The sequence below is a fragment of the Phocoena sinus genome, chromosome X, assembly GCF_008692025.1.
Source record: "Phocoena sinus isolate mPhoSin1 chromosome X, mPhoSin1.pri, whole genome shotgun sequence".
In the NCBI taxonomy this organism is placed as follows: Eukaryota; Metazoa; Chordata; class Mammalia; order Artiodactyla; family Phocoenidae; genus Phocoena; species Phocoena sinus.
Genome location: NC_045784.1, coordinates 61,463,541 through 61,488,211, shown reverse-complemented (window position 1 = coordinate 61,488,211; position 24,671 = coordinate 61,463,541). Strand labels below are relative to the sequence as shown.

General features: G+C 47.4%; 1 protein-coding gene across 1 annotated transcript; it reads right to left on the bottom strand.

The window, feature by feature from the left end:
• Window positions 1-2,230: 2,230 nt before the first annotated feature.
• On the bottom strand, window positions 2,231-6,088 carry LOC116747100 (uncharacterized protein CXorf49 homolog). Its single transcript, XM_032618916.1, has 4 exons — window positions 4,781-6,088; window positions 3,968-4,124; window positions 3,362-3,438; window positions 2,231-2,326 (listed from the first exon to the last, which is right to left on the bottom strand). Exons 1-4 carry the CDS (start codon window positions 6,086-6,088, stop codon window positions 2,231-2,233), a joined length of 1,638 nt encoding a protein of 545 aa, XP_032474807.1.
• Window positions 6,089-24,671: the final 18,583 nt, after the last annotated feature.

The following is a 24,671-nucleotide window of genomic DNA, read 5'->3' as shown; positions in this document are numbered from 1 at the left end:
ATACAAAACAGTTCCATCAGCCCCCAAATCTCCTTCATTCTGCTGCTTTGTAGTCAAACCATCTCCCCCATCCCAAACCTCTGATAACTGGTGATCTGGTTCCCATCCCTATAGTTTTACATTTTCCAACTATTATTACAAACAGTGACACAGTATGTAACATTTTGAGACTGGCTTCTTTCATTTAGCATAATGCATTCGCGATTCATCCAAGCTGTTGCATGTATCAAGAGTTCCTTCCTTTGTATTGTTAAAAAATGTTTCATTTATAGATGTATGGTTTTATTCGTTCATCAGTTGAATAACATCTTGATTGCATTCAGTTTGGGGTGACTATGAAAAGGTTTCTATTAACATTCTATTAACATTCATGTTAACATTCTATTCACATCCATAGTGTGCACTGGGAAGCGAGTTCCTGTGACGGCTATCTCCAGCCTGTAGGTAGCTTCACTCTCTCCAGAGTGTCTGCAGGGACACATGACCTGGAATGACTGTCTCTACTGGTCAGAGGCAGGTCCAAGGTCTAAGCTAGCTCTGTTTCCTCGAAGTGCACACACACTCATTGGTAATGGCCTCAGCTCAGTGGGGAGCAGTGCCGGAGCAAGAGGGGCTAGAACATAAGCCTGCTACAGGCTGGCTGGGGCACTGGGTACATTCTAGGAATCGAGCCAGAGGCCTGGGCAGCAATCAAGCCCACCTTCTCCAGGGAGGGGTTTGAGGGGAAGGATTAAGTCCCACGAACGTTCTTTTCTGACCCTGAGGTCTGTGACTGTCCCATCCCACCTGTGGTCTGTCCACCTGAGCTCATGCCATGGACTCTGGAAGGGAGCCAGGGTGAGAATATGGGGGAAGGGTGGACCCAAGTGCTCCCCATTGTCCAGGTGCAGTCACTCCTTACTTCCCATCATCACTGCGCCCATCCTGCCCCTGTCCCGGGTAGCTCATGTTGGGTGGCCTCATTTATGGGTCCCCTGATTCTAAGATGAGCTACTCTGAGGAGCCACCCTTCCCAATCTCATTCCATCCACACCCACAGGAGTTGTCAGACATCATAGGATCACAGAGTAGGATCGAGAGCCACCTCCAGCGAATCCAGCATTTCGAGCATCCCGACACCCTGTCGTGGGGTTTGCTGACTTCTGCATCATCCCCCTCCCATGTTTTGGGAATTTAACGACAACCCTTGAACAAAACAGATCCGACCCTTGCTTTTGCTCATTCGATGCCTTCCAGAACCTGACCAGCCTCTACTCCCTTTACTCCCTGAATCACATCTTTCTTCCTCAAGGGAGATTACCCCTGATTACATTTATTCACACACAGGGACACACAGTCACCAACCTTGAATGGCCAATCTACCATCATACCCGCTTTTGTGTAGTAAAACACTGGTCTTTCGGGAAGGGTGTCAGGCAGAACCACCCTTGCCTCACTCAAACACAAATCTGTCCCTCTGAGTCTCAGGCTGGTACAGCCCTGGGTCCTGGCTGAGGGAAGGAAGTGCTCCCCAACCTCGAGTGAGGGGGAAATCGAACATGGAGTTCAGACTCAATCTCATGTGTTCTAAAGAGGCAGTCTGGGAGATTGAGCTGGGACACGGAAATATCATTTCCAGGAAAATCTGTGTCATGGGGATGGTGGAAGAGTATTTGACGGGGACCATGCAACAACACACACCGACTAACCACACTTGCCATAGAACCTGACGGGCCAATTTCCACTCAAGGGTGTACAGACGACCCGGCTGGAGGACGGTGGTCAGCTGGCTACGGCAGGCAGGATGTGAATGCTTCCAGATTGGAGCTCTGGAAGGCGGTCATGAGTTCCTGCTGATGGGAAGGGTGAATGACAGAGATGAATGGGAACTGCCAGACCCCAGAGGAGGAGGGGGGTTTGGAGAGAACTAGAAGAGGGCCTTCGGGGGAAACGGAGGACGTGCCAATGTGGCCAGGCAGAGCACACACAGGACCCAGACCAGTGGCACTCCGCTGGCTTGTCTGCAGGGATGGTAGCAGAGGCTGGCCCAGAGTCCCCACCACAGGATGCCTGAGATACCGTTCTGGAAAAGGCTCTGACGTGGAGCAGCGCCCCGCCCCAGGCCCCTACCCCGACCCCGACCCCTACCCCTCCAGAGAGAAGGCAGAACACAGAATATGAGAGGTAGTTTAATTGGAAACTGCTGTGAAACTGGGGCGGGGCGGGGGCAAAACAAGGGGGAGAGGAAGCCCTAGCTGAGGCAGAACAGAAGGGAACGAGCTTGGCCACAGCTCCAGGGCCCCAAAGGTACCAGCTGCTCCTCTTGCAGGAAGACGCTGGGCTCAACCTGTGAAACAGCAGAGTCAGGGAAGAGCCTCAAGCCATGGCCAGCCCCCAGCCCTGCTCAACAGCCAGGACTGTGGGAAGGGGTGCGGTGTGTGTAACACTCACTTTAAAGGGTCTGCAACTTGTCAGCCAGGTACTGCATGGCGGCTGCAACAGGAACAGGCATTAGCAGGTGCTCCAGACACAGGGATATAGAAGCCTGTCCCCCATCCCCGTGAGGAGCCGCCTAGCCCTGAAACCTGAAACCCCTCCAGACCCCATGCAAAGAGCTCTGGGCCTGATCACTCCCCACCACCCAAATTGAATGTGGAACCGTTTCCTAAAGCGAAACAAAATGTGCCAGCAGCTCTCATGCTGTGGGCCGTGCCACAACCACTCAGAACTTGTCACACACACAAACAAACAATCCAACAAGAACCTTAGAAGCCACACCAAGCAGCAGTTCAAGGGAAAAATCAACGAGGCATCTCTAAAAGTCCTATCAGAAGGACATTCCCTAGGACTGGTCTGGTTGTCAAAGTGTGCATGCAGTCCAGACAGTACTTTGCTATTTGTACACACGCCCAGCTGTACATGCACAACCAGCTCCAGGGGGAGGCCTGAGAGGTTCTCCTCCCCACAGGGATGATCGTCCCTGCCAGGACGCACCTGCAGCCCACCCCCACCCCAGGTGCCCACCCGGTTCTGCACTAAGACACCGCTCTCCGGGCCTGGTTCCTCATACCAAGTTGCTCCTTAAGTTCTTCTACTTCTCTCTTTAGCTCGAGACACTAGGCCAGCAGACAGAGGAGGAAGAGAAATGATTAGTATACTCTGGCCTCCTCTCTCCTCCATCTTCTCCACTCCCCCGGGCCCTCCACCCCAAAGCCGGGTGGTTAGACTGGCAAGGGCTCCTCAGTGGAAAGAAGGTGGGCTCCCTCCGTGGGGTACGTGATGGGGGCAGGGGAGGGGTCGCCCACACATGTCAGCTGAACTTGGACCCAGTTCCCACCCTTGAGTTTGGGCCTGCATTTCCAGGATGCAGAGGAAGCATTACCCAAGGACAGCAGGGCGTTCCCAGTGGCTGCTGCTGCGTTTCCGGTCTTGGGGGATGGTCAAGTGGCTCCCGGTCACCTGAGAGGGAACGGACACACAATCCAGCTTCCCAGGCTCCCAGTGAGGTGGAAAGGGCCAAGGGGGCTCTAAAGTGAGGTGAGGCAGCACCACCCTCTGCTGGCAACCAGCCGCCCCTGCTCTCCCCAGCGGCTGGAACCTTGTCTCTGGGCCTGCCTCCCCTGTTCCCCGGGGGCAGCCATTTCGCCATTGTGGTCCCCAAACAATGTGGCTCTGGATTCGACCCTCCCAGAGCTGCACCCACAGCCAGCACTTGGGAGAGCAATGTGGCCGAACAGGACTTAACAGAAAAGGCTGTTCCCCTGCAAGTCTACACCCGGAGCAGCTGTTTGGGGCACTGCCACCGATCACCCCGGTCGCACAAACCCCACACAGAGGATGATGTGGCTCAAGGCCAGCCCTGCCAGCACCCCGTCTCCTGTGGGAGAAGCTGCCTGGGAGCAAGGCTGTGCCCCCAGCCGAGACAGAGGCAGAGGTTTCTGTCCTCAACCCCTCTTCCCTCCCCTCATATCAAACCCACGACACTCACCTGAGGGGGCAGGCCCCCTGGGCATGACTACTCCCCGGTTCAGGGCCAAGGGTTCTGAGTGTCCTGGATCTTGGGGGCTTCGGGTGTTGACGTCGCCACTGCTGGCTTTTCTACGATGCATGCGCAGATAAGATGCCGCTGGCCTGTGAGTTAGCAGCTGAAACAAAAATTTCTCACTGATTTGGACTAAGGAAGTGTGTGTGTGTGTGTGTGTGTGTGTGTGTGTGTGTGAGAGAGAGAGAGAGAGAGAGAGAGAGAGGGAGAGAGAGTGAGAGAGAGAGATGTGTGATTCCCGCCAGGGTGAGGCAGGGAATTGGGAAGGGAATTGAAAGGCTGATCTCATTAGCACTTTCACCCTCTGTCATCCCCAGGCCAGCAGGCAGAGCTGATCTAGGGATAACAGTGGGACACTGAGAAAGCCCAGGCCCCCTGCCAGGAAGGTCTGGGGAACTGCTAGGAAAGAGGATTTAGGAAGCTGGTGAGTCTAAATACTGAGGGTTTCCGGGGAAGCTTTTAAGGGATCCCCCTACCCAATTCAGCTACCAGCCCTCCCTTCCATCCCAGCCCAAGTCTCTCAGAGGAGGCTGGAAAGAGGCCAAGGGTGGAGAACCGGGCCCAGGATACCCGAAGTGCTACCTTAATGTTTGTCCCTAGGAAAAGGAGCCCGATGTGGCATCGTAATGACCCAGTGACCGAGGGGCACCCAATGCTGACCTCTGAGGAGTGGACAGAGGCAGCATGGGTGAAGACGTGTGCCCTGGGTGCTGTGGGGGGGGGAAGAGTGGGGAGAGAGGAGGAGCATGGCCTACTCACTTGGCCCTTTGGGGCTGGGTCTCTATTTGGGTCCTTATCTTCTCCCGCCACCGCCTCAGATTCCGTTGCCCACCTGACCACGGATTTCTTCCCAGCGCCGCTGTGCTCGGACTGTTTGGTTCCCGAAAGGACCAAGGTATAACTCTTGGGTCTCCCAGGCTGCGGAATACCAGAGATTGGGGGGAAGGTGGCCGGTTCCACGGGACTTGCCGAGATTCGCTGACCCCGGGAACGGAAGGTTTCCCCCAGGGCAACTTTGGATGCTCCCCCGACGGATTTCTTCTCCTGGGCTCCGTTCTTCCTAGGAGTGACCCGCGGCAGGCCACCTGCAGCAGCAGCAGAAGCAGAAGCAGAAGCAGCAGCAGCAGCAGCAGCAGCTCCCGGGTAGCTGGGCTTGCTGCCCCCCTTCCCCCACAGCACGCTCTGCATTTTCTTAGGGGAAGAGATGCCCTGCTCTCCCACGCCCTGCCTTTCCACAACCGAAGAGAGTCCTCGCGGAGCCGACGACAGGGAAGAGCCTGTCACGTGAAGGAAATTCTCCCTGGCTTGGAACTTCGAGTGTCTGGGAGTGTCCCCGGGATCCTCGGGTCTGCTGGGCTTGGCCTGGCCTCCTCCTCTGGGGTAAGTGCTCACCGTCATCAGCTGTGTCTCACTGAATTCATCTGAGGACTCGGAGTCGGACAGCAGCCAGGTCAGGCCTTCCGCGGATCGCCGCTGGCGATCCGCAGCCACGTTCAATCTACGCTTAGTGCCTCTCTTAGGGTTCCCCAAGGCCCGGCCCGCTTCAGGCCCACCGAGGTGGAGAGGGTCGGCTGGAGCCGTCGGCGCCTCCCCACAGCTCTGGCCGGGCTCTCCTCGACCGCCGGGACCCGCCTCGAGGCGCAGTGTCAACACGGTGGACTCTCTGAAGGCAGTGGAGCTCTCTGGGGACGGGTACCTGCGGACGCCCAGCACGTCCTGGTCGGTCAGCTGCTGCAGGTTGGCCTCCTCAGCCTCCTCAGACTCCTCGATCTCCTCAGACTCCTCGATCAGGTCCAGGAGGTCCCTCGAGTGGTCATCTAGGGAGCCAGGTCCGCCTTCGCGGCCCCACAGCACCGGCCCTCGCGCTTCTAGCATCTCCCGCTTCGACTGGAAGCCCTCGGTGTCCGGGAAGCCGCCTCCGCCCTCGCCGCTCCGCGGCTCCCCAGGCTCGGGACCTGGGTCGGGTCCCCGCGGGACTGCGGGGCCGGCCGCGCGGACGCCGGCCCGCTCCTTGCCCTTTGGGCGGACACGCCTTCTCCACACAAACACCTCATCCGGGGAGCTCATGTCGCGACCCGGGCGGCCCTGGAATCGGGGCGACGGTCGATGGCCCGAGTCGCGGTCGCGGTCACGGCAGGATAGGCGTGCGGCGCTCAGAAGGCAGCGTCAGCCACCTCACGCGCCGCACGAGCTCGCCTCAAAAGGAAGGACGTGCCACTTTCAGCGCGCCTCCCACGCCCGCGCAGCAGCCTCCTCATTGTTCAGGCCCCCGCCAACCAGCAGGCGCCTTGTTTGCCCGCCCCCTCGAAGCCTAACCAATGGGGTCGAGGGCCTCTGGTTTGCTCGCAAGCCCGTGGGCGGTCCGGGCAGTTGGCTGGTGAAGGGGATGGTGGGAGTGCTTCCCTCTGTCAAGCCTCTGGGCCCGCCTCCACCTGTCTGGCCTCCCCTTTCCTGTTAGAGTCACAGCTCTGAGCCTCCGTTTCCCATCTATACAGGGGGTGGAGGGCGTCGGGGAGTGAGGGCACCGGGCTCCAGGGGTGGTGAGGATGAAACGTCAAGATGGAGGCGCTGGATGCCTAGCACGCGCCGAAAGCATTTGCCAGCCTCCCTTCCACGGCAAGCCTTACGGCCCAACAGTAGAATGGGCACAGGAGTCCCGCAGTCAGTGATCAAGGGTAGGCCAGAGAGCAAAGGGATCGTATTTTCGTTCTGTAAGGTCTCTGTCTCAACTGCTCCATCAAATGTGGCTCAGCAGACGTTATTGGCAGGCGGGTTTGCCGGATAGACTTGGGGTTGGCCTTGCGCCATCAGACCTTCGCCCTCTCTGAGGCAAATTCAAAGAAGGGGAAATCGCAGTGGCCAGTTACGCCCCAAAAGATGCTCCCCACCGCTGATCCTGGAGATGTGAACTAAAACCACGAATCGGGTTTCACACACTAGGTTGACAACCTTCAGAGAGCTTAACCATTCCGAGGGTGGGAGAGGTTAGGAGCAAACCCCTGTGGCGGTGGTGCAACATTCCCATTTGGGAGGTAATTTGGCAGAATCCATCGAAAGCAACTTAGTGCTGGCACGGACTCTGTGCCTGGCACTCTTCTAAGCGCTGGGCATAAATAATAATGCATCCGCGTGACACGCCTTTAACTATAGTACCAACTATTACTGGCCTCTTACCGGTGAGGAAACAGGCACTGAGAGGTTCGGCCACTGGCCCAAGGTCATTCGGCTCGTGGGGATCAGCAGCAGGATTGAAACCAATCAATCTGACTCCAGAGTCCTTGCTTTTAGCCCAAGATCTTTAAAAGGAAGGAAAAAAGAATCTATTTCCTCTATGCTCCTGCAAGTCCGCTGCCTGGTACTTCTTCCGGAGACAAGCTGGTACCTGTAGTGTACAAGAACACATGCACAAGGGTGTTGGTGACGGGAAAAACTGGGAACACTCCAAATTCCCGTCAGTAAGGAAATGGATGAATGCAACGTGGCTTAGCATCCAGTAGCATAAAGCGTGGCAGTCCAACGGAATGCATCAGGCCATTCTCACAGCTTTCGAAAGCATCCGCCTGACTTCAAACTGCAAGTTGCAGAACGATGGCTTTGGATTCACATTTGTAGGTTAAATCACTCGCGTGCGTGGGCACACGCACACACACCAGTCAATCCTATGTAATATATGAGAATTCATTTAAGTATATGTACAAGTATGTTTCAAAGTTTTGAAGGACGCACAACCAAGGCCTACCAGTTGTGATGGCGGTGGGTGTGGATAGCCAGGTGTCTCTCAATTTTTCTTGGAACTGTCAGTTCTCAGCTCCCCTGAGCTGAGCAGTACTGATGTCTGGGGAGTGGTGCCTCCCTTGGTTTCTACACGGCCCATGGGTGTTAGAATTTCCCTTGTCTGCCACCCAACTCCTACTCTGACACCGCTCCATTCCTCCCATACCTTCCTTCTGCTCCTTCCCGTTCATACTCCTCTGTCTTCAGTCACCTCTCTCTCCTGCATCCTGCTCTGGCTGACGTCCTGGGGTGTCTGAACCCCTGTTGCCTGTGGAACTCAAAGGCCCAGTTTTCTGGGTCTGCACCTGAGAAGCTGGCCATGCTGGGGAAGTTTCAGAGCAGGGGAGATTGGGTGCACTGTAAATCTGCAATCCTCCTCCTCGAGCCTGCCCCCGATGGTGCCTGCCCGTTTGTGGATACCGCCCGCTTCCACTTCTCCCAGTGACTTTTTAAGTCATGGTGTGCTATTTCAGATATGTTAAAATGGATAAGGAAGGATATAGCAAAATCTCCTGCATCCACCAGCACCCTAGGAAACATTAGCAGTGGATTCAGTGGAAGCCTCCGTCTTCCCTCTCACCATTTCCATTCCCTTCCTCCCTCCCCCAGAGAGAGACTCCCGGAACTTCTTCTCACCTTCTCCACTCTCTTCGTCCCTGTGGCTCTCCTACCTCCTCTTCCCCTGCATCCCATACGTCTCCAATGATGTCACTAATCTCTGCTTTAGCACTCTATGCTCACCAGGATCCAATACTGGTTTTGACTTACTCTCTTGGCCTGGGGTGGGAGCCAGTGTAACAGGTTCCTCTTGGCTTTCCCCACCGGGATAGCTCTTACCTTGCAGAGCAGTGATCCAATGTGGAAGTCACTGCTCCAGCTGCCAAGTGTATCACTTATCATTATCAGCTTGGGGACTGGAGAAATGACCGCTATTTTGGTCCAGGGACCCCTTCAGCTCACTGTGAACCGGTCTCTATTCCCAACTCTTTTTAATGTCAGGGCCTCATAAACCCCATTCTAATGAGGCCCCATCACGACACTTTGGGCCTCCTGGATCAATGTCAGCTCAGATCCTGTGTCCAGTAGTAGTAGAAGTGTCTGGGTCTTTTTCTAGCCTCAGGGTAGAGTCACCTGAGAAATGACAGTCATTCTCTTTAGGGACGGTCATAACCCACTGCCTTGTTTCTGGATCCTTCCTCCTAAAGACTCATCCATCTCTTCAGTGGGGCCAGTCTGTGAACTGGCTCAGGACCAGGAACTGAGCAGGAGACTGTGTCTTTTTAGGGGGATGATGGCCCTCCTTCTCTTGCATTCTTGCCTTTTGCTGGCTGTAGTTGCCCCTAGGGAGCCATGCTGTCTGAGCCATCTTCTCAGCTTTCTGCCGGTCAAGCAGGCACTCTTGACTGCCCCTCTGACCTTGCTGGTCGTTACTGGAAATGTGGTCTGCTGGCATCTCTTGGTTAAGAGCTGCCCTCTGCCCTCTATTATGTCAGAATTCGTTGGCTCTCATGGGTGGTAATGAGCCCAGGTTGGGACCACTTTCCTTCCATCATTGGCATTGGCCTGCAGAGGGGAGCAACCAGCAAACTTCTAGTGATGCTGGGGCCCCTCTCACCAGAACACTCCTGATGGCTTTAGTGAGTGATGTGTCCTCTCAGCCCTACAGTGGGACATAACCATGAGGCCATGTGACTGGCCTCAACTTCTCTGTCTGTTCTAGCCTCACTCAACCTTTTTGTTCCTTCCTCTGCCATCTGCCAATCCAAGGCAGGCATTTCCACTTCTCTGCTTATGGGCCATCACTTTCTCAAAGTTTCAAAGGGCCAGTCTGGCGGTGAATTTCCTCCATCTCCTGGAGTCCTTGCCCGTGTGTTAAATCCCATGGCATGAGAAAGCGCCTCCGCTCAGTAAAACTTGCTTATCCTCTCTTATATTCCTGTCCACTTGATCCAGCACCCTCAAAATCCAATCCCAGGGATACTGCCCTGCTCCTGCCAGTACAGGCTTGTTATTTCTTGGTGTATAATTTCTTTTTCCCCTCATCAGGCTCGGCATATCCCAGTGAGTTTATGGAGAAGAGATGAGGGTTTCCCTGGGAGAGGCGTCTGTCACTTTGTGGGGGAGCGGACTCTGTAGCATCTACCAGCACAGGGCATGTGTTAGCTGTTGCTGGGGAAGGAAGGGCCACCCTGCAAGCTTTGAGGCCTCAGGACGTTTGGATCTGATAAGCCAACGTTTGGAGACATCCATGCCAATATACCCGGCCTACATTTCAGAGTCTGAAGTTTCTCCACAAAGGGCCCTGACCTTCCCATAACAGGCCTGTGTTTGTCAAGGATGTGTACCTCTCTGGAGTTCTGCACTTCTTGTTATCACATAATGTGTGAGCTACTCAGCTGTCTCTGCAGGAGGCAAGGGCATTTTGTAAGCCACCAAGAAAACCCCATGAATCTTACACTTGGCCCTTAACTGTTTGGTAATGTCCCTTAGTTTCTCATTATGTCTTTGCAGGGCGCCAGTATAACAGTGATGAACAGCCGCCTCTGCCCTCCCTATAGACATAGTGCCCTCCCTACCATTCAAAGGCCTGAATCATCTCACAGGCCACAAGTAAGACCCTCCACTGGGATATTTTTCAAGGTACGTATGGATAAAACCTTAAGGAATCAGGAGGTAACCTTGTGCTAGAGATTATCCATGCCCCACATAACACTCAAAATGGTATGCTCTTTGTCATTTGGGCAGTGAGTGAGCTGGTCCATAAACCCCATCTTATAGCTAACTTCTCAGACCACTCCTGGTACCACTTTTGTTAGTTTGGGTCCTCCAAAAATACGGGCACCAAGGCATGATTGGACATGGACGAACATGATGGGAGAATGGCATGTGAAGGATAAAGGAGAAGGAGCAGGAATGAGTCTTCTTCTTCAGGGTGCGATGCGGGTCTGACGTCTGTAAGAGAGACGTGGGGGAAAGGAGGGTCAGATAAGAAGAATCTCTGATGCAGTTTCGTTCTAACACTAAACTTTCGTTCAGTTTAGTTTGGTTTGTTCAGGCTCATGTGGAGTCCCCAACCTACAGCTGCCATTTAGAGGAGTCCCTGTCCTGCAGCAGTATGCCCCTGCCATGCTCAGTCACTGGCTGGGAGCTACCCAGAGGATGTGGGATCTTGGCACAAACAATGGTGGTGCCAGAGAAGTGGCAGCTGGCACTTGCCAATCTACTATGTTCCCTGCAGTGGATCGGAGGGGCATGTTTCTATGGCCACCACGAGGAAGCAGAAGTCCAAGATGACTAACATTTCCGTTTTGAGTGACTTTGTGGTGGGGAGCATAAGGACACAGGAAGTAAAGAAAGATTGGGAGGGAAATGATAGGATTTTGGATACATTAAGGTTGTGTTTCTTATAGGACATGCAGGTGGAATTAGCCAGAATGCACTTAGAAATTTGGTTCTGGAACACCAGTGAGGGATCAAAGCTGGAGAGGGATACAGATATGGGAGTCATTCATTCCCTCAGTAAACTTTTATAGCAGTGTTTTTTCAAATGTCACCATAACCTTAGAAGTTCCTTGCATGCAAGCTCCAATTCCTTTCCCTTCACCCTCCTCAGAAGTAACCTCTATCCTTTGTCTTCATCATTCCCTTCCTTTTCTTTAGTTATTTTCTACATAGGTTCATATTCCTAACAACGTTGGTTTTGCTGCATCCTTTGGTCTTTATGTAAATGGAATCATCTGTGTTGTTTCTGACTTCTCCCGTGTGATACTGTGTAACTGAGATTCATCCCTGTTGTCGCATGTGGCAGGCAATTGTTCATTTTCATTGCTGTACACTGTTCCACCAAATGAATATACAGTAGACTCTCATTATCATGATAGTTATTTGCAGTCTATAAAGTTGCCATGAACACTGAATTAGGCAATCCTGAAACATTGCTCCTAAGGGAAATATAATTTCAAGTTCCTACCATCCGCTGGTCACAACATTTTCATCGACTGATCACTGCGTAATCATGTTTCATGTGTGTTTCTGTCTAAAGGCACTCTATTTAATACAAATATTATTGATTCATTAACATTGACCTCACAGCCAACAGCATTCTAAATCATGCCTGAGCAAGGTTTATGTAACACAGATATTTTCTTGAGTGCACGTCATAGTCATTTTGCACTCAAGAACACTAGACAATACTTCAGCACTAAAGTTGGAGGCCATCGTTAATTATGAAATCACCAAGAAAGAAGCACAAAAATGCAAACTTTGTGGCACCAAATAAATCATGAAAAGGACACTTGCTTGCAGTCTGAGACTGAAACCAGAAGGCAGAGCGTCACCTTGTTTGACCTCAGCTGGGAACATATTCCACCAACTCAAATTTCTCACAGCTCTCTCGAATGAGGAGGAAAGCACTCTGGTACTAATTTGTGGTTAAAAATGAATTTTAGCAAATAGGGGAATTTGCAAGTATGGAATCTACAAATAAGAAGAATCAACTGTATCTCAACCTATGTATCCATTCTACTGTCAATGGGTAATTTGGGTTGTTTCCATTTGGGCAGATATTATTCATAGTGCTATTATAAACATTCTGGCACATGTTTCCTGGTGCCCACGTACAAGAGCCTTCCAGGGCAGAGCTTTCCAACTTTTGGACCTGGGACTTTGAGGCCTTCATCTCCAGAGACAGCCAGACAGCAGCCCCTGGACCGCTTGGTTCTGGCCCTGAACAACTTTGTCATCTGACTCCTGTATGCCATACAATCATCATTTTCTGTGTGAGCCATAGAATAAAATGGCTGGGAAGCTGTGTTCCAGTGCTCATACTTAGGACTGAACTTGTCATCTCATAGGGAAAGAAGATTTCCAACATTACTAGATCATGCCAGATTTTTTACAATGTGGTCATGCTAATTTCTACTCCTACCAGCAGTGTTTAAGTGTTCCACATCCTCATCAACATTTGATATTAACAAAGTACAAAATTGTTGTCAATCTTGTGATAGTGAAATGGTGTCTCATTGTAGATTTAATTTGCAATTTCTTAATTAGTAATAATATTAGTAATAATATTGAGCAGCTTTTCATATGCTTGGCCTTGGGGATTTTCTTGTCTATGAGGTGTTCATTTAGTGTCTTTTGCCCACTTTCCCCTTGGCTTGTTTGCATATTTATTTGTGGAAATTCTTTATGTATTCTATGCTTTAATTCTCTGATGATTTCATGTTTTGTAAGTATCTTCTAGTTTTTAGCTTGCCTTCACGCTTTTTATCATACCTTTTAATGAACAAAAGCACTTCTTTTTAATTTTTCACAGCACTTTATTATGAAAAGTTCCATACAAGAAGATCACGGGACTTCCCTGGTGGCACAGTGGTTAAGAATCTGCCTGCCAATGTAGGGGACACGGGTTCGATCCCTGGTCCCAGAAGATCCCATATGCCACGGAGCAACTAAGCCTGTGCGGCACAGCTACTGGAGCCTGTGCTCTAGAGCCTGCGTGCCACAACTGCTGACGCCTGCGTGCCTAGAGCCCATGCTCCACAACAAGAGAAGCCACTGCAATGAGAAGCCCACGCACCGCAACGAAGAGTAGCCCCTGCTAACCGCAACTAGAGAAAGCTTGCGCGCAGCAACAGAGGCCCTTTGCACCCCAAAAAATAAATAAAAACTTTATAAAAGAAAGAAGAAGATCACAAGATGATCCGGGGAAGTTGAGGGGGTACTTGCTGATCATGGACCATCTTCGCTCTCACCTGATGACCTTGCTTCCCATTTCATTGAGAGTATACAGGCAATCAGAAACAAACTTCCCTCATTCATAAATATTTTTCTCTATTTTGGATCATTCCTATCAGCATACAAGTATGTTGTCGTTTCTCCCAATTAAAAAAAATCTTCTTTTGATTCCAATTTCCCTTCAAGCTACACCATTTTTCTCTGCTCACCTTCACATAAAAACTCCTTAAGAGTCGGTGTATACTTGCTGTCTCAAATTCCTCTCTTCTCGTTCACTCTTTCTCTCCTTTCCACTTAACAATTCTCTATTGAGGACTCACAAGGTACTGTTCAAACACATGGTGCTGTTCTAACACATGGTGATACATCACTGAGAAAAACAGATGACGTTCCTCCCCTCAAGAGCTTACATTTCTGTCATAGGCCTATTGGCAATATTTTCTCAATCTTCAACCATGTCCATTCCTTTGTTGTTGGAAATCACTTTCCTGGACACAGGTTCAATCTTTATTGGTTGCCTAGAGTGTTGCTCCTAGAACACTCCTTTACCAAACCCCTAAGTGGGATCTTCTGCTTCCTAGAACTAATGTCTTCATTGTTCTTGGTTTACCACAGTGTTTTGATGGGACTCATTCTCCGGGTACCATGGGTAATAATTTCTTTTAAGACTTTGCATTAGCAAATATTACCTTTAATATTACCTTTAATTTCATGCTTATTTGATAGCTGATATATAATTTCAGGCTGAAAAGTTTTCTGACTTTCAATGTCACTTTTGAGAATGCTGGTACTGTTTTGCATGCCATTATGATTCCCAAGCCTTTATGTATGACACATTTAATTTTTTTAGTTATATATATTTTGATTTATTACATAGTAAAATTAACTTTTTTGTTTTCAGTACCATGAGTTTTAACACATGGACAGAGTTGTGTAACTATCACCACAATCAGGATACAAAAGAGTTCCATCAGCCCCCAAATCTCCCTCATTCTGCTGCTTTGTAGTCAAACCACCTCCCCCATCCCAAACCTCTGATAACTGGTGATCTGTTTCCCATCCCTATAGTTTTACCTTTTCCAACTATTATACAAACACAGTGACACAGTATGTAACATTTTGAGACTGGCTTCTTTCATTTAGCATAATGCATTCGCGATTCATCCAAGCTGTTGCATGTATCAAGAGTTCCTTCCTTTGTATTGTTAAAAAATGTTTCATTTATAGATGTATGGTTTTATTCGTTCATCTGTTGAATAACATCTTGATTGCTTTCAGTTTGGGGTGACTTTGAATAAGGTTTCTATTAACATTCTATTAACAATCATGTTAACATTCTATTCACATCCATAGTGTGCACTGGGAAGCGAGTTCCTGTGGTGGCTGTCTCCAGCCTGTAGTTAGCTTCACTCTCCCCAGAGTGTCTGCAGGGACACATGACCTGGAATGACTGTCTCTACTGGTCAGAGGCAGGTCCAAGGTCTAAGCTAGCTCTGTTTCCTCGAAGTGCACACACACTCATTGGTAATGGCCTCAGCTCAGTGGGGAGCAGTGCCGGAGCAAGAGGGGCTAGAACATAAGCCTGCTACAGGCTGGGTGGGGCACTGGGTACATTCTAGGAATCGAGCCAGAGGCCTGGGCAGCAATCAAGCCCACCTTCTCCAGGGAGGGGTTTGAGGGGAAGGATTAAGTCCCACGAACGTTCTTTTCTGACCCTGAGGTCTGTGACTGTCCCATCCCACCTGTGGTCTGTCCACCTGAGCTCATGCCATGGACTCTGGAAGGGAGCCAGGGTGAGAATATGGGGGAAGGGTGGACCCAAGTGCTCCCCATTGTCCAGGTGCAGTCACTCCTTACTTCCCGTCCTCACTGTGCCCATCCTGCCCCTGTCCCGGGTAGCTCATGTTGGGTGGCCTCATATATGGGTCCCCTGATTCTAAGATGAGCTACTCTGAGGAGCCACCCTTCCCAATCTCATTCCATCCACACCCACAGTAGTTGTCAGACATCATAGGATCACAGAGTAGGATCGAGAGCCACCTCCAGCGAATCCAGCATTTCGAGCATCCCGACACCCTGTCGTGGGGTTTGCTGACTTCTGCATCATCCCCCTCCCATGTTTTGGGAATTTAACGACAAGCCTTGAACAAAACAGATCCGACCCTTGCTTTTGTTCATTCGATGCCTTCCAGAACCTGGACCAGCCACTACTCTCTTTACTCCCTGAATCACATCTTTCGCCCTCAAGGGAGATTACCCCTGATTACATTTATTCACACACAGGGACACACAGTCGCCAAACTTGAATGGCCAATCTACCATCATACCCCCTTTTGTGTAGTAAAACACCGGTCTTTCGGGAAGGGTGCCAGGCAGAACCACCCTCGCCTCACTCAAACACAAATCTCTCCCTCTGAGTCTCAGGCTGGTACAGCCCTGGGTCCTGGCTGAGGGAAGGAAGTGCTCCCCAACCTCGAGTGAGGGAGAAATCGAACATGGAGTTCAGACTCAATCTTGTGTGTCCTAAAGAGACAGTCTGGGAGATTGAGCTGGGACACGGAAATATCATTTCCAGGAAAATCTGTGTCATGGGGCTTGTGGAAGAGTATTTGACGGGGACCATGCAACAACACACACCGACTAACCACACTTGCCATAGAACCTGACGGGCCAATTTCCACTCAAGGGTGTACAGACGACCCGGCTGGAGGAGGGTGGTCAGCTGGCTACGGCAGGCAGGATGTGAATGCTTCCAGATTGGAGCTCTGGAAGGCGGTCATGAGTTCCTGCTGATGGGAAGGGTGAATGTCAGAGATGAATGGGAACCGCCAGACCCCAGAGGAGGAGGGGGGTTTGGAGAGAACTAGAAGAGGGCCTTCGGGGGAAACGGAGGACGTGCCAATGTGGCCAGGCAGAGCACACACAGGACCCAGACCTGTGGCACTCCGCTGGCTTGACTGCAGGGATGGTAGTAGAGGCTGGCCCAGAGTCCCCACCACAGGATGCCAGAGGTACCGTTGTGGAAAAGGCTCTGACGTGGAACAGCGCCCCGCCCTGGCCCCCTTCCCCAAACACTACCCCTACCCCTCCAGAGAGAAGGCAGAACACAGAATATGAGAGGTACTTTAATTGGAAACTGCTGTGAAACTGGGGTGGGGCGGGGGCAAAACAAGGGGGAGAGGAAGCCCTAGCTGAGGCAGAACAGGAGGGAACGAGCTTGGCCACAGCTCCAGGGCCCCAAAGGTACCAGCTGCTCCTCTTGCAGGAAGACGCTGGGCTCAACCTGTGAAACAGCAGTCAGGGAAGAGCCTCAAGCCATGGCCAGCCCCCAGCCCTGCTCAACAGCCAGGACTGTGGGAAGGGGTGCGGTGTGTGTAACACTCACTTCAAAGGGTCTGCAACTTGTCAGCCAGGTACTGCATGGCGGCTGCAACAGGGACAGGCATTAGCAGGGGCTCCAGACACAGGGATACAGAAGCCTGTCCCTCATCCCCGTGAGGAACCACCTAGCCCTGAAACCTGAAACCCCTCCAGACCTGATGCAAAGAGCTCTGGGCCTGATCACTCCCCACCACCCAAACTGAATGTGGAACCGGTTCCTAATGGGAAACAAAATGTGCCAACAGCTCTCATGCTGTGGGCCGTGCCACAACCACTCAGAACTTGTCACACACACAAACAAACAATCCAACAAGAACCTTAGAAGCCACACCAAGCAGCAGTTCAAGGGAAAAATCAATGAGGCATCTCTAAAAGTCCTATCAGAAGGACATTCCCTAGGACTGGTCTGGTTGTCAAAGTGTGCATGCAGTCCAGACAGTACTTTTCTCTTTGTACACATGCCCAGTTGTACATGCACAGCCAGCTCCAGGGGGAGGCCTGAGAGGTTCTCCTCCCCACAGGGATGATCGTCCCTGCCAGGCCCACCGCACCTGCAGCCCACCCCCACCCCAGGTGCCCACCCGGGTTCTTCACTAAGACACCGCTCTCTGTCCCTGGTTCCTCATACCAAGTTGCTCCTTATAGTCGTGTGTTTCTCTCTGTAGCGCGAGACCCTAGGCCAGCAGATACAGGATGAAGAGAAATGATTAGTATACTCTGGCCTCCTCTCTCCTCCACCTTCTTCTCTCCCCCGGGCCCTCCACCCCAAATCCGGGTGCCTAGACTGGCAAGGGCTCCTCAGTGGAAATGAGGTGAGCTCCCTCCATGGAGTACGTGATGGGGTCAGAGGAGGTTGGGGCCCCACACATGTCAGTTGAACTTGGACCCAGATCCCACCCACACAGGCAAGAATATACAGTGGAGAAAAGACAGCCTTTTCAATAAATGGTGCTGGGAAAACTGGACAGCTACATGTAAAAGAATGAAATTGGAACATTCTCTAACACCATACAAAAAAATAAACTCAAAATGGATTAAAGACCTAAATATAACACCAGATACTATAAAACACTTAGAGGAAAACACAGGCAGAACGCTCTTTGACATAAAGCACAGCAATATGTTTTTGGATCCACCTCCTAGAGTAATGAAAATAAAAACAAAAATAAACAAATGGGACCTAATTAAACTTAAAAGCTTTTGCAGAGCAAAGGAAACCATAAACAAAGGGAATAAAACCCACAGAATGGGAGAAGATATTTGCAAATGAAGCAACCGACAAGGGATTAATCTCCAAAATATACAGACAGCTCTTGCAGCTCATATAAAAAAAAACCAAATGACCCAATCAACATGATGGACAGAAGATCTAAATAGAGATTTTTTTCAAAGAAGACAACACAGATGGCCAAAAAGCATATGAAAAGATCGCAGCAACAGTAATTACTAGAGAAATGCAAATCAAAACTACAAAGAGGTATCACCTCATACCCATCAGAATGGCCATCATCAAAAAGTCTACAAACAATAAATGCTGGAGAAGGTGTGGAGAAAAGGGAACCATCCTACACTGTTGGTGGGAATGTAAATTGGTAGAGCCACTGTGGAGAACAGTATGGAGGTTCCTTAAAAAACTAAAAATAGAACTACCATATGATCCAGCAATCCCACTCCTGGGCATATATCCACAGAAAACCATAATTTGAAAAGATACATGCACCCCAATATTCACTGCAGCACTATTTACAATAGCCAATACATGGTAGCTACCTAAATGTCCATTGACAGAGGAGTGGATAAAGAATATGTGGTACAGGACTTCCCTGATGGCACAGTGGTTAAGAGTCCGCCTGCCAATGCAGGGGACATGGGTTCAATCCCTGCTCCAGGAAGACCCTACATGCTATGGAGCAACAAAGCCCATGTGCCACAACTACCGAGCCTGTGCTCTAGAGCCCACAGGCCCCGACTACTTAAGCCCATGCACCCTAGAGCCTGTGCTCCACAAGAGAAGCCACCGCAATGAGAAGAGAATGTTCAAATTCTCTTCTAGCAAACTAGAACATTCTCTAATGTTCTAATTCTAATGTGTTGCACTGCAACAAAGAGTAGCCCCCGCTCACCACAACTAGAAAAAGCCCACGTGCCACAACAAAGACCCAATGCAGCCAAAAAAAAAAGATCATGTGGTACATGTATACAATGGAATATTACTCAAGTGTAAAAAAGAATGAAATAATGCCATTTGCAGCAACATGGATGGACTTAGAGATTATCATACTAAGTGAAGTAAGTCAGACAAAGAAAGACAAATACCATATGATATCACTTGTATGTGGAATCTAAAAAATGATACAAATGACCTTATTTACAAAACAGAAGCACACAATGGAATATTACTCAGCCTTAAAAAGAAATGAAATTGAGCTATTTGTAATGAGATGGATAGACCTAGAGTCTGTCATACAGAGTGAAGTAAGTCAGAAAGAAAAGGACAAATACCGTATGCTAACACATATATATGGAATTTAAGGGAAAAAAATGTCATGAAGAACCTAGGGGTAAGACAGGAATAAAGACGCAGACCTACTGGAGAACGGACTTGAGGATATGGGGAGGGGGAAGGGTGAGTTTTGACAGGGCGAGAGAGAGTCATGGACATATACACACTAACAAACGTAGTAAGGTAGATAGCTGGGGGGAAGCAGCCGCAAGGCACAGGGATATTAGCTCGGTGCTTTGTGACAGCCTGGAAGGGTGGGATGGGGAGAGTGGGAGGGAGGGAGACGCAAGAGGGAAGACATATGGGAACATATGTATATGTATAGCTGATTCACTTTGTTATAAAGCAGAAACTAACACACCATTGTAAAGCAATTATACCCCAATAAAGATGTTTTAAAAAAAAATAAAATAAAAATAAATAAAAATAAATAAATAAATAAATAAAAAATAAATAAAAAAAAAAAAAAACAGAAGCAGACTCAGAGACTTCAAAAACCTACTTATGATTACCAAATGGAAAGGTTGTGGTGGGGGAGATAAATTAGTAGTTTGAGGTTAACAGATACACACTACTATATGCAAAATAGATACTTATAGTAACAAGGACCTACTGTACAGCATAGGGAACTCTACTCAGTATTCTGTAATAACCTATATGGAAAAAGAATCTGAAAAAGAATGGATATATGTATATGTATAACTGAATCACTGTCCTGTACACCTGAAACTAACACAACATTGTAAATTATACTCCAATATAAAATAAAAATTAAATTACAAAATAATTTTTATATCTTTATTTTTTTTAAACATCTTTATTGGAGTATAATTGCTTTACAATGGTGTGTTACTTTCTGCTTTATAACAAAGTGAATCAGTTATACATATACATATGTTCCCATATCTCTACCCTCTTGCATCTCCCTCCCTCCCACCCTCCCTATCCCACCCCTCTAGGTGGTCACAAACCACCTAGCTGATCTCCCTGTACTACACGGCTCCGTCCCACTAGCTAATCTATTTTACGTCTGGTAGTGTATATATGTCCATGCCACTCTCTCACTTCGTCACAGCTTACCCTTCCCCCTCCCCGTATTCTCAAGTCCATTCTCTAGTAGGTCTGTGTCTTTATTCCCATCTTGCCCCTAGGTTCTTCATGACCAGTTTTTTGTTTTGTTTTTTTTAGATTCCATATATGTATGTGTGAGCATACAGTATTTGTTTTTCTCTTTCTGACTTACTTCACTCTGTATGACAGACTCTAGGTCCATCCACCTCACTACAAATAACTGAATTTCGTTTCTTTTTATGGCTGAGTAATAGTCCATTGTATATATACGCCACATCTTTTTTATCCATTCATCTGCTGATGGACACTTAGGTTGCTTCCATGTCCAGGCTATTGTAAATAGAGCTGCAATGACATTTTGGTACATGACACTTTTTGAATTATGGTTTTCTCAGGGTATATGCCCAGTAGTGGGATTGCTGGGTCTTATGGTAGTTCTCTTTGTAGTTTTTTAGGGAACCTCCGTACTGTTCTCCATAGTGGCTGTATCAATTTACATTTGCACCAACATTGCAAGAGTGTTCCCTTTCCTCCACACCCTCACCAGCATTTATTGTTTCTAGATTTTTTGATGATGGCCATTCTGACTGGTGTGAGTTATCTCATTGTAGTTTTGATTTGCATTTCTCTAATGATTAATGATTTTGAGCATTCTTTCATGTGTTTGTTGGCAATCTGTATATCTTCTTTGGAGAAAAGTCTATTTAGGTCTTCTGCCAATTTTTGGATTGGGTTGTTTGTTTTTTTGATATTGAGCTGCTTGTAAATTTTGGAGATTAATCATTTGTCAGTTGCTTTATTTGCAAGTATTTTTGCCCATTCTGAGGTTGTCTTTCCGTCTTGTTTATGGTTTCCTTTGCTGTGCAAAACCTTTTAAGTTTCATTAGGTCCCATTTGTTTATTTTTGTTTTTATTCCCATTTGTTTATTTTTGTTTTTATTTCCATTTCTTTAGGAGGTGGGTCAAAAAGGATCTTGCTGTGATTTATGTCATAGAGTGTTCTGCCTATCTTTTAATCTAAGAGCTTGATACTGTCTGGCCTTACATTTAGGTCTTTAATCCATTTTAAGCTTATTTTTGTGTATGGTGTTAAGAAGTGATCTAATCTCATTCTTTTACATGTAGCTGTCCAGTTTTCCCAGCACCAATTATTGAAGAGGCTGTCTTTTCTCCACTGTATATTCCTGCCTCCTTTATCAAAGATAAGGTGACCATATGTGTGTGGGTTTATGTCTGGGCTTTCTATACCGTTCCATTGACCTATATTTCTGTTTTTGTGCCAGTACCATACTGTCTTGATTACAGCAGCTTTGTAGTATAGTCTGAAGTCAGGGAGCCTGATTCCTCTAGCTCTGTTTCTCTTTCTCAAGATTGCTTTGGCTATTCAGGGTCCTTTGTGTTTCCATACAAATTGTGAAATTTTTTGTTCTAGTTCTGTGAAAAATCCCAGTGGTGGTTTGATAGGGATTGCACTGAATCTGTAGATTGCTTTTGGTAGTAGAGTCATTTTCACAATGTTGATTCTTCCCATCCAAGAACATGGTATATCTCTCCATCTATTTGTATCATCTTTAATTTCTTTCATCAGTGTTGTAGAGTTTTCTGCATACAGGTCTTTTGTCTCCTTAGGTAGGATTATTCCTAGATATTTTATTCTTTTTGTTGCAATGGTAAATGGGAGTGTTTTCTTAATTTCAGATTTTTCATCATTAGTGTATAGGAATGCAAGAGATTTCTGTGCATTAACTTTGTATCCTGCAACTTTACCAAATTCATTGATTAGCTCTAGTAGTTTTCTGGTAGCATCTTTAGGATTCTCTATGTATAGTATCATGTCATCTGCAAACAGTGACAGCTTTAATTCTTGTTGTCCTATTTGGATTCTTTTTATTTCTTTTTCTTCTCTGATTGCTGTGGCTAAATTTCCAAAACTATGTTGAATAGGAGCGGTGAGAGTGGGCAACATTGTCTTGTTCCTGATCTTAGTGGAAATGCTTTCAGTTTTTCACCATTGAGGATGATGTTGGCTGTGGGTTTGTCATATATAGCCTTTATTAAGTTGAGGAAAGTTCCCTCTATGCCTACTTTCTGCAGGGTTTTTATCATAAAGTGGTGTTGAATATTGTCAGAAGCTTTCTCTGCATCCATTGAGATGGATGATCAAATGGTTTTTCTCCTTCAGTTTGTTAATTTGGTTTATCACATTGATTGATTTGCATATATTGAAGAATCCTTGCATTCCTGGAATGAACTCCACTTGATCATGGTGTATGATCCTTTTAATGTGCTGTTGGATTCTGTTTGCTAGTATTTTGTTGAGGATTTTTGCATCTATGTTCATCAGTGATACTGGCCTGTAGTTTTCTTTCTTTGTGACATCCTTGTCTGGTTTTGGTATTAAGGTGATGGTGGCCTCATATAATGAATTTGGGAGTGTTCCTCCCTCTGCTATATTTTGGAAGAGTTTGAGAAGGATAGGTGTTAGCTCTTCTCTAAATGTTTGATAGAATTCGCCTGTGAAGCCATCTGGTCCTGGGCTTTTGTTTGTTGGAAGATTTTTAATCACAGTTTCAATTTCAGTGCTTGTGATTGTGATTGGTTTGTTCATATTTTCTATTTCTTCCTGATTCAGTCTTGGCAGTTGTGCATTTCTAAGAATTTGTCCATTTCTTCCAGGTTGTCCATTTTATTGGCATAGAGTTGCTTGCCAACTCTCATGATCTTTTGTATTTCTGCAGTGTCAGTTGTTGCTTCTCCTTTTTCAGTTCTAATTCTATTGATTTGAGTCTTCTCCCTTTTTTTTGATGAGTCTTGCTAATGGTTTATCTATTTTGTTTATCTTCTCAAAGAACCAGCTTTTAGTTTTATTGATCTTTACTATCATTTCCCGCATTTCTTTTTCATTTATTTCTGATCTGCTTTTTATGATTTCTTTCCTTCTGCTAACTTTGGGGGGTTTTTTTGTTCTTCTTTCTCTAATTGCTGTAGGTGCAAGGTTAGGTTGTTTTTTCGAGATGTTTCCTGTTTCTTAAGGTAGGATTGTATTGCTATAAACTTCCCTCTTAGAACTGCTTTTGCTGCATCCCATAGCTTTTGGGTCGTCGTGTTTTCATTGTCATTTGTTTCTAAGTATTTTTTGATTTCCTGTTTGATTTCTTCAGTGATCTCTTGGTTATTAAGTAGTGTATTGTTTAGCCTCCATGTGTTTGTATTTTTTACAGGTTTTTTCCTGTAATTGATATCTAGTCTCATAGCATTGTGGTTGGAAGAGATACTTTACATGATTTCAATTTTCTTAAATTTACCAAGTCTTGATTTTTGACCCAAGATATGATCTATCCTGGAGAACGTTCCATGAGCACTTGAAAAGAATGTGTATTCTGTTGTTTTTGGGTGGAATGTTCTATAAGTATCAATTAAGTCCATCTTGTTTAATGTATCATTTAAAGCTTGTGTTTCCTTATTTATTTTCATTTCCGATGATCTGTCCATTGGTGAAAGTGAGGTGTTAAAGTTCCCTACTCTGATTCTGTTACTGTTGATTTCCCCTTTTTTGGCTGTTAGTATTTGCCTTATGTATTGAGGTGCTCCTATGCTGGGTGCATAAATATTTACAATTGTTATATCTCCTTCTTGGATCAATCCCTTGATCATTATGTAGTGTCCTTCTTTGTCTCTTGTAATAGTCTTTGTTTTAAAGTCTATTTTGTCTGATATGAGAATTGCTACTCCAGCTTTCTTTTGATTTCCATTTGTACAGAATATCTTTTTCCATCCCCTCACTTTCAGTCTGTATGTGTCCCTGTATGTGAGATGGGTCTCTTGTAGACAGCATATATATGGGTCTTGGTTTTGTATCCATTCAGCCAGTCTATGTCTTTTGGTTGGAGCATTTAATCCATTTACATTTAAGGTAACTATGGATATGTATGTTCCTATTACCATCTTCTTAATTGTTTTAGGTTTGTTATTGTAGGTCTTTTCCTTCTCTTGTGTTTCTTGCCTAGATAAGTTCCTTTAGCATTTGTTGTAAAGCTGGTTTGGTTGTGCTGAACTCTCTCAGCTTTTGCTTGTCTGTAAAGGTTTTAATTTCTCCATGAAATCTGAATGAGATCCTGCTGGGTAGAGTAATCTTGGTTGTAGGTTTTTCTCCTTCATCACTTTAAATATGTCCTGCTACTC